General features: G+C 51.0%; 1 protein-coding gene and 1 long non-coding RNA gene across 2 annotated transcripts in view; one reads left to right on the top strand and one right to left on the bottom strand.

Annotated features, from left to right (window-relative positions):
• The window catches only part of LOC126987127 (DNA-directed RNA polymerase III subunit RPC3-like), an 8,756-nt gene extending 42 nt beyond the window's left edge, over positions 1–8,714 (top strand). The window contains exons 1-6 of the mRNA XM_050843848.1: positions 1–1,300; positions 3,690–3,811; positions 3,947–4,083; positions 6,611–6,773; positions 7,444–7,623; positions 7,758–8,714. The exon at positions 1–1,300 is cut by the window's left edge and continues 42 nt beyond it. Coding sequence (XP_050699805.1) covers positions 1,154–1,300; positions 3,690–3,811; positions 3,947–4,083; positions 6,611–6,773; positions 7,444–7,623; positions 7,758–8,610 — 1,602 coding nt within the window. The 5' untranslated portion in view covers positions 1–1,153 and the 3' untranslated portion in view covers positions 8,611–8,714. The remainder of the gene's footprint in view (positions 1,301–3,689; positions 3,812–3,946; positions 4,084–6,610; positions 6,774–7,443; positions 7,624–7,757) is intronic.
• Positions 5,270–6,411, bottom strand: LOC126987130 (uncharacterized). Its single transcript, XR_007740282.1, has 3 exons — positions 6,246–6,411; positions 5,850–5,948; positions 5,270–5,519 (listed from the first exon to the last, which is right to left on the bottom strand). It is a non-coding gene; the product is annotated as an uncharacterized LOC126987130 (long non-coding RNA).
• Positions 8,715–10,000: the final 1,286 nt, after the last annotated feature.

Here is a 10,000-nt window from a genome sequence, read left to right as displayed (position 1 = left end):
TTCACCAGCATCTTCATTCTCTCATTCCTGTGCTATCCTGTTTCCCTATGCAAGAGTTCACTGGCTATATCGAATCTCTCACCCCTTATGCAAGAGTTGGTCAGTATCTTCACTCTTTCATCCCTAATGCAAGAGTTCACCAGCATCTTCATTCTTTCGTCTCTGTGGTCTGTCCCATCTCCCTATGCAAGAGTTCGCCGGCTATACCGAATCTTTCATCCCTTATGCAAGAATTGGTCAGTATCTTCACGCTTTAATCCCTTATGCAAGAGTTCACCAGCATCTTCATTCTCTCATCTCTGTGTTGCCCTGTTTCCCTATGCAACAGTTCACCGGCTATATCGAATCTCTCATCCCTTATGCAAGAGTTAACCAGCATCTTCACTCTTTCATCCCTATACTGTCCAAATCCCTAATGCAAGAGTTAACCAGCATCTTCACTCTTTCATCCCTATACTGTCCAAATCCCTTATGCAAGAGTTAACCAGCATCTTCACTCTTTCATCCCTATACTGTCCAAATCCCTTATGCAAGAGTTAACCAGCATCTTCACTCTTTCATCCCTATACTGTCCAAATCCCTAATGCAAGAGTTAACCCGCATCTTCACTCTTTCATCCTTATCTAACTTATACGAGAAATAACAAGCAAATTCACTCACCTCAATGCTGTCCCACTTCCTTATGCAAGAGTTGACCAGCATCTTCACTCTCTCATCATTGTCATTGGGAATTTCTGGGCCAATATTATTCCTTCCTTCCTTCCTTTGTTTTTCCTTGAATGTAAACAAACAATATATTAGTTTTCAGACGGTGAATTAATATTATATATAAAAAAATATACCAAATAAGAAAAGAAAACATCGAAAAAAGTGTCAATAAGCAATTAGACATTATAATATACATAAAAGACCTAAAAATTACACCAAAAACACAAATTAAACACGAAAATAATAAAGAAATGTGAAAAAACTATACAGTGGCCCGTCACAAAGACTTCGCCATCGAGCTCAAGTTCAAGCTCAACACATGTCTGCCCGCCGTTGTTTACATCCTGTCTCCGCCTCGGCCGCCTCCACATTTCCTGCCCTATCTCCCTCCACACAGCACCCAGGGACACGCCGCCTTCAGGAAGTATAGCCAAGGCCTTCCGCCATGTCGTACTCGCAGCAGAAGGTGTGCGACAAGATATTACGGGAGTATTTCGGCGACATAGTGGCGAAGGTGGGCGCCGTGCTGTACCAGCGGGGCGCCAACCCCCTGAGGGTCATCTGCCTGCACGCCCGCCTGGCCCAGGACAAGGTGAGGGGGGGGGGGTCATCTGCCTGCACGCCCGCCTGGCCCAGGACAAGGTGAGGGGGGGGAGGGTCATCTGCCTGCACGCCCGCCTGGCCCAGGACCAGGTGAGGGGGGGGGAGGGTCCTCTGCCTGCACGCCCGCCTGGCCCAGGACAAGGTGAGGGGCTGGGGGTCATCTGCCTGCACGCCCGCCGGGCCCAGGCCAAGGTGAGGGGGGTCATCTGCCTGCACGCCCGCCTGGCCCAGGACAAGGTGAGGGGGGGGAGGGTCATCTGCCTGCACGCCCGCCTGGCCCAGGACAAGGTGAGGGGATGGGGGTCATCTGCCTGCACGCCCGCCTGGCCCAGGACAAGGTGCGGGGGGGTCATCTGCCTGCACGCCCGCCTGGCCCAGGACAAGGTGAGGGGATGGGGGTCACCTGCCTGCACGCCCGCCTGGCCCAGGACAAGGTGAGGGGGTCATCTGCCTGCACGCCCGCCTGGCCCAGGACAAGGTGAGGGGGGTCATCTGCCTGCACGCCCGCCTGGCCCAGGACAAGGTGAGGGGGAGGTCATCTGCCTGCACGCCCGCCTGGCCCAGGACAAGGTGAGGGGGTCATCTGCCTGCACGCCCGCCTGGCCCAGGACAAGGTGAGGGGGTCATCTGCCTGCGCCCGCCTGGCCCAGCACACGGTGAGGGGGGTCATCTGCCTGCACGCCCGCCTGGCCCAGGACAAGGTGAGGGGGTCATCTGCCTGCACGCCCGCCTGGCCCAGGACAAGGTGAGGGGGGGTCATCTGCCTGCACGCCTGGCCCAGGACAAGGTGAGGGGGGTCATCTGCCTGCACGCCCGCCTGGCCCAGGACAAGGTGAGGGGGGTCATCTGCCTGCACGCCCGCCTGGCCCAGGACAAGGTGAGGGGGAGGTCATCTGCCTGCACGCCCGCCTGGCCCAGGACAAGGTGAGGGGGGTCATCTGCCTGCACGCCCGCCTGGCCCAGGACAAGGTGAGGGGATGGGGGTCATCTGCCTGCGCCCGCCTGGCCCAGGACAAGGTGAGGGGGGGTCATCTGCCTGCACGCCCGCCTGGCCCAGGACAAGGTGAGGGGGAGAGGTCATCTGCCTGCACCCGCCTGGCCCAGGACAAGGTGAGGGGGTCATCTGCCTGCACGCCCGCCTGGCCCAGGACAAGGTGAGGGGGAGGTCATCTGCCTGCACGCCCGCCTGGCCCAGGACAAGGTGAGGGGGGTCATCTGCCTGCACGCCCGCCTGGCCCAGGACAAGGTGAGGGGGGTCATCTGCCTGCACGCCCGCCTGGCCCAGGACAAGGTGAGGGGGAGGTCATCTGCCTGCACGCCCGCCTGGCCCAGGACAAGGTGAGGGGGGGGAGGGTCATCTGCCTGCACGCCCGCCTGGCCCAGGACAAGGTGAGGGGGTGGTGGGTCATCAGCCTGCACGCCCGCCAGGCCCAGGACAAGGTGTGGGGGGGTCATCTGCCTGCGCCCGCCTGGCCCAGGACAAGGTGAGGGGGTCATCTGCCTGCACGCCCGCCTGGCCCAGGACAAGGTGAGGGGGGGGTGGGTCATCAGCCTGCACGCCCGCCTGGCCCAGGACGAGGGGATGGGTCGGAGGGTGATCTGCCTTCAGGCCCGCCTGGAACAGGACATGGTGAGGGGGGTCATCTGCCTGCCGCCCGCCTGGCCCAGGACAAGGTGAGGGGGTCATCTGCCTGCACGCCCGCCTGGCCCAGGACAAGGTGAGGGGTTGGAGGGTCATCTGCCTGCACGCCCGCCTGGCCCAGGACAAGGTGAGGGGGGGGGAGGGTCATCTGCCTGCACGCCCGCCTGGCCCAGGACAAGGTGAGGGGGGGGGGGGGAGTGAGCAGCAGGAGGAGAGGAAAAGAGGTAGGGAGGATTGGAACAGAATGAGGAAGGAGAGAGTTATAGGAAGAAAAGAGATTAGGGAGAGGAAAAGGAACAGAGAGAGAAGAGATGGGTTGAGAGAAAGCCCTAAGGAAAGCCCCTAAGGAAGGTCAGTGGGGCCAAGCACCCAGCACTGAGTGTGGCACTGCTGCGAGGTGTTGGCCGCCGTGAGCCGTGGGCTGGCCCACCGCCCAGGGCAGCCCAGTGGTACAGAATATGGCAACACAGGGGGTTGAGGGGGGCAAAGCCTCCTTGTTAGGAGGCTCATGTATATTCACCTGTCTTTCAAAAATTAAGGGGGTCAAGAGGCAAAGTCCCTGTTGGTAAGAGTGTGAACACTGCTGTCTGCTGTAGCCGAGGCCGTGGGTGATGGCAGCGGCCCAGGGCTGCTAAAACAGTCTCCCTGTCACTGCCAAAAATGTTATAACACAATATTGTCTCTCCTCCTCTTCATGGCAATGTATACATTCCCCAATCCAGCACCATTGTTGCAGGTGTCCCAGGCCCTGGCGGTGCTGATCCAGCACAACCTGGTCACCTGGGAGGAGTGGCGGCCCAGGGTGCCGGCCTACACCCTGCTGTATGAGAGGGTGCTGCTCATACTGCGCTTCCCAAGGTGACGGCAGAACAGCAAGCAGTAAAATATTCTATATGTGACTTACTTATAGGAAAACTACTGTATATAATTATGTTCATCTATAAACATTTCAAGTGTTCCCCCGACCTAACCTAACCTAACCTCCCCCGGCAGATACGTGTACCTTGTCCGGGAGCAGTTTGGCGAGGAGGCGGAGATGGCCTTGGACGTGGTGCTGAAGGAGGGCCAGGCCGCCGCCAGCCACATCATCGTGACCTCCGCCCTCAAGCTGATGGAGGCCGCGGAGAACGGTGAGCTGGAGGAGGAGGAGAGAGAGAGAGAGAGAGAGGGAGGATTAGGACAGAGAGAGCGAGAGAGAGAGAGAGAGAGAGAGTTATAGGAAGAAAAAAAGAGATTAGGGAGAGGAAAAGGAACAGAGAGAGAGAGAGAGAGAGAGAGAGAGAGAGACCTCCTCCTCCTCCTCCTCCTCCTCCTCCTCCTCCTCAGCTGCCCCTTAAGAAAAAAGGAAAAATCACAAACAATATATATAAAAAAAAATCAGATTGACTATATTTTTTTCACAATAAAACAAAACAAAAAAAAATAAAAAAATAAAATAAATAAATAAAATGGTGTCATGTCAGTTTGTAAGGTCATGGTAATTAGACTCACTTCACATCACTTCAAAAATCATCTCATTCTAACTTTGTATATATATTTTTTCACATTAGTCCAAGTCATTTCACTCCTAATAGTCACCTCAGTTCAAGTCATTTCACTCCTAGTAGTCACCTCAGTTCAAGTCATTTCACTCCTAGTAGTCACCTCAGTTCAAGTCATTTCACTCCTAATAGTCACCTCAGTTCAAGTCATTTCACTCCTAGTAGTCACCTCAGTTCAAGTCATTTCACTCCTAATAGTCACCTCAGTTCAAGTCATTTCACTCCTAGTAGTCACCTCAGTTCAAGTCATTTCACTCCTAGTAGTCACCTCAGTTCAAGTCATTTCACTCCTAATAGTCACCTCAGTTCAAGTCATTTCACTCCTAGTAGTCACCTCAGTTCAAGTCATTTCACTCCTAGTAGTCACCTCAGTTCGTCATTTCACTCCTAATAGTCACCTCAGTTCAAGTCATTTCACTCCTAGTAGTCACCTCAGTTCAAGTCATTTCACTCCTAGTAGTCACCTCAGTTCAAGTCATTTCACTCCTAGTAGTCACCTCAGTTCAAGTCATTTCACTCCTAATAGTCACCTCAGTTCAAGTCATTTCACTCCTAGTAGTCACCTCAGTTCAAGTCATTTCACTCCTAGTAGTCACCTCAGTTCAAGTCATTTCACTCCTAGTAGTCACCTCAGTTCAAGTCATTTCACTCCTAGTAGTCACCTCAGTTCAAGTCATTTCACTCCTAGTAGTCACCTCAGTTCAAGTCATTTCACTCCTAATAGTCACCTCAGTTCAAGTCATTTCACTCCTAGTAGTCACCTCAGTTCAAGTCATTTCACTCCTAGTAGTCACCTCAGTTCAAGTCATTTCACTCCTAGTAGTCACCTCAGTTCAAGTCATTTCACTCCTAGTAGTCACCTCAGTTCAAGTCATTTCACTCCTAATAGTCACCTCAGTTCAAGTCATTTCACTCCTAGTAGTCACCTCAGTTCAAGTCATTTCACTCCTAATAGTCACCTCAGTTCAAGTCATTTCACTCCTAATAGTCACCTCAGTTCAAGTCATTTCACTCCTAATAGTCACCTCAGTTCAAGTCATTTCACTCCTAGTAGTCACCTCAGTCCAAGTCATTTCACTCCTAGTAGTCACCTCAGTTCAAGTCATTTCACTCCTAGTAGTCACCTCAGTTCAACTCATTTCACTCCTAATAGTCACCTCAGTTCAACTCATTTCACTCCTAGTAGTCACCTCAGTTCAAGTCATTTCACTCCTAGTAGTCACCTCAGTTCAAGTCATTTCACTCCTAGTAGTCACCTCAGTTCAAGTCATTTCACTCCTAGTAGTCACCTCAGTTCAAGTCATTTCACTCCTAGTAGTCACCTCAGTTCAAGTCATTTCACTCCTAATAGTCACCTCAGTTCAAGTCATTTCACTCCTAATAGTCACCTCATGTCAACTCATTTCACTCCTAATAGTCACCTCAGTTCAAGTCATTTCACTCCTAATAGTCACCTCAGTTCAAGTCACTTCACTCCTAATAGTCACCTCAGTTCAAGTCATTTCACTCCTAGTAGTCACCTCAGTTCAAGTCATTTCACTCCTAGTAGTCACCTCAGTTCAAGTCATTTCACTCCTAGTAGTCACCTCAGTCCAAGTCATTTCACTCCTAGTAGTCACCTCAGTTCAAGTCATTTCACTCCTAATAGTCACCTCAGTTCAAGTCATTTCACTCCTAATAGTCACCTCAGTTCAACTCATTTCACTCCTAATAGTCACCTCAGTTCAACTCATTTCACTCCTAATAGTCACCTCAGTTCAAGTCATTTCACTCCTAGTAGTCACCTCAGTTCAAGTCATTTCACTCCTAGTAGTCACCTCAGTTCAAGTCATTTCACTCCTAATAGTCACCTCAGTTCAAGTCATTTCACTCCTAATAGTCACCTCAGTTCAAGTCATTTCACTCCTAGTAGTCACCTCAGTTCAAGTCATTTCCCTCCTAGTAGTCACCTCAGTTCAAGTCATTTCACTCCTAGTAGTCACCTCAGTTCAAGTCATTTCACTCCTAGTAGTCACCTCAGTTCAAGTCATTTCCCTCCTAATAGTCACCTCATTTCAACCTAATCTCACCTCCATTCATCTCCACGGACCTCCACTCACCTCCTCCACCTCCTCAGCGCCCAGCAGCACCGCCAGCAGCACCTCCGAGCCCCGCCACATTAGTCAGCGTAACCAGCTCCAGCGTCTTATCGAGGGACAGTTTCTCCAGCGATGTCCAGCCCCTCAGAACACCGGCCAGCCCATCCCTGTTATGTCCATCACGGGAGACCTGCTCTATAGGTGAGGGGGAGGAGGAAGAGGTGGAGGAGGAGGAGGAGGAGGAGTGAAGAGAAGAGGGAAGGAAGGGAGAGAAAGGAGGAGGAGGGGGAGGGAAGGGAAGGGAAGGAGGAGGGGATTGTAAGAGAGAGAGAGAGAGAGAGAGGAGGAAGGAAGGAAGGAAGGAAAAGAGAGGAGGGAAGGGAGAGAAAGGAGGAGGAGGAGGAGGAGGAGGAAGGGATGGTAGGAGAGAGAGAGAGAGAGAGAGAGAGAGAGGAAGAAAAAATGTTATAATAATAATAATCTAATTCTCTCTCTCTCTCTCTCTCTAATCCTTCTTTTTCTTCCTCTCTCTCTCTCTAATCCTTCTTTTTCTTCCTCTCTCTCTCTCTCTAATCCTTCTTTTTCTTCCTCTCTCTCTCTCTCTCTAATCCTTCTTTTTCTTCCTCTCTCTCTCTCTAATCCTTCTTTTTCTTCCTCTCTCTCTCTCTAATCCTTCTTTTTCTTCCTCTCTCTCTCTCTAATCCTTCTTTTTCTTCCTCTCTCTCTCTCTAATCCTTCTTTTTCTTCCTCTCTCTCTCTCTAATCCTTCTTTTTCTTTCTCTGTCTATAATCCTCTCTCTCTCTCTCTCTAATCCTTCTTTTTCTTTCTCTGTCTATAATCCTCTCTCTCTCTCTCTCTCTCTCTCTCTAGCTTCCCACCTGACCTTCTCGATCTCAAGTTACTGCAGCAGGAGATTCAGGTCCGGGCCGCCGCAGCCGCCGCCGGAGCCGCCACTTCATCCGCCGCGGCCCCCTCATCCGCCAAGGTCGCCCACCCCGACGCCGATGTCTTCTGGCGGATCAACTATGACAGATTCCACCTTGAGTTCAGGTTGGCGGCTTTGGGTTGAGATCGTCAGCTGTTGATATAGATTTTTTTGCATATATATTAAATTTTCTACTACTACTACTACTACTACTACTACTACTACTACTACTACTACTAACACCGCCTTACCACCACAGGGACGCAGAGATTAAGAACAGCATCGTAAGGCGTGTTGACCCTCTCGCCGGCGAATGTCTGAACGCACTCCTGAAACTCTCCTACCTCAAGAGCGATCCCTGGGCCGTCACGCTCAACCCGGTCACCCTAGCCGAGCTCCGCGACACCCTAAAGGACCTGAAGTACCTGGAGCAGTACCTCAGGGTCCTAGAGGAGGAGAGCGGGGGCTGTATTCGAAGGTACGGAGATGTTGGTGGCGGGCAGTACCAGGTTCAGATCGGCGCTGCGTTCAACACCCTCACGCATACCCTAGTCCACCAGATCGTACAGGAGCGCCTCGGGGGGAAGGCCGCACGAGTCTTCCGCCTGATCCACACCCACGGAATGATGGAACAGGACCAGGTGGCGGATGTGGCAATGATTAGCAAAAAGGACGCCAACTTGCTAACCTTCCGCTTGGCTCAACACCGCCTCCTGCTCATCCACGAGGTACGGAAGTCGCTCACTCCGTCACCCGCTAACAAAATAACCTATCTCTTCCACGTGGATACGGAGGGGGTGGTGCGGATGTGCGTGGAGTGGATATACAAGACCCTATACAATCTCATGGTGGAGCGCGAGGCAACTCAGGTGGACAACGCAAGGCTTCTCGACAAGCGTACGAGAGTGGAGTCGATTGTGGAGAACCTGCGGCAGAGTGGAGGGACGGAGGAGCAGGTGCGGGAGGTGGAGGAGATGCTGACGGAAGGGGAGGTCCAGCAGGTGGAGAAGGTCACAGCAACACAAGACCGGCTCTTTGACGCGGAGATCGGGTTAGACGAGACTCTCTTTGTGTTCCAGATGTTCATGTACTACCAGAGACAGACGGCTTGACCTGTGACCTGACCTGACCTGACCTCTCCTCCCCCTCCTCCTTTGTCATTAAGAGTTATGTACTACCAGAGACAGACTGCTTGACCTGTGACCTGACCTGACCTCACCTATCCTCCCCTCCCCCTCCTCCTTTGTCAGTGAGAGTTATGTACTACCAGAGACAGACTGCTTGACCTGTGACCTGACCTGACCTCACCTATCCTCTCTCTCCCCCTCCTCCTTTGTCAGTGAGAGTTATGTACTACCAGAGACAGACTGCTTGACCTGTGACCTCACCTGACCTCATCTCTTCCTTTGTCAGTGAGAGAGAGAAAGAGAGAGAGCCCTTCAGATTGTGGTCAGTGGCAAGGTTGTAAATTTGAACTGTGACCTGACCTAGCTTGTGTGATGTGACCTGACCTCTTTCTTCCTCCTCCTCCTTTGTCAGTAAAAGTTATGTACTACCAGAGACAGACTGCTTGACCTGTGACCTGACCTGACCTGACCTCTCCTCCTTTGTCAGTGAGAGAGAGATTCAGATGGTGGTCACTGGCAGCAAGGTTGTAAATTTGAACTGTGACCTGACCTGACCTTTTTCTTCCTCCTCCTCCTTTCTCTTCTTCCTCCTCCTCCTCCTCCTCTTCCTCATTCTATACCTAACCTAACTTAATCTAGCCTCCTCCTCCTCATTCTATACCTAACCTAGCCTCCTCCTCCTCCTCCGCCTCCTCCTCCTCCTCCTCCTCCTCCTCCTCCTCCTCCTCCTCCTCCTCCTCCTCCTCCTCCTCATTCTTCTATACCTAACCTAACTTAATTTAGCCTCCTCCTCCTCCTCCTCTTCTTCTTCCTCTGCCTAACTTAACATGACCTCCTCCTCCTCATTCTTCTGTTCTTCCTCCTCCTCCTCCTCTGCCTGACTTAACCTGACCTCCTCCTCTTCCTCCTCCTCTTCATTCTTCTATTCTTCTTCATCCTCCTCCTCCTCCTCCTGAATAATTTAAAAATATAAATAATAAAACTGGACAAGGAATGCGATTTTATTTTCATATATTTTTTTTCCAATACATTTCTACTTCATTATTATTATTATTATTATTTTGTCATGTTAAATATCTCTCAATAATAATAATAATAATAATAACTATATATATCAATCATTATTTTTTTTATTTTTTTATATATTTTTCAAACCCTTCTAAAGGTGACAACAACAAAAACTATTATATATGTGTGTGTGTGTGTGTGTGTGTGTGTGTGTGTGTGTGTGTGTGTGTGTGTGTGTGTGTGTTGGTTAGACAGATCTTCTAAAAACCATGTCTCTCTGTGTGTGTGTGTGTGTAAGTTGGTTGGACAGATCTCCTTCTAAAAACCATGTCTCTCTGTGTGTGTGTGTGTGTGTGTGTAAGTTGGT

This window comes from Eriocheir sinensis, chromosome 64 (assembly GCF_024679095.1).
Source record: "Eriocheir sinensis breed Jianghai 21 chromosome 64, ASM2467909v1, whole genome shotgun sequence".
NCBI lineage: Eukaryota > Metazoa > Arthropoda > Malacostraca > Decapoda > Varunidae > Eriocheir > Eriocheir sinensis.
The sequence above is the reverse complement of the archived record's forward strand: the minus strand, read 5'-3'. Positions and strand labels throughout refer to the sequence as shown.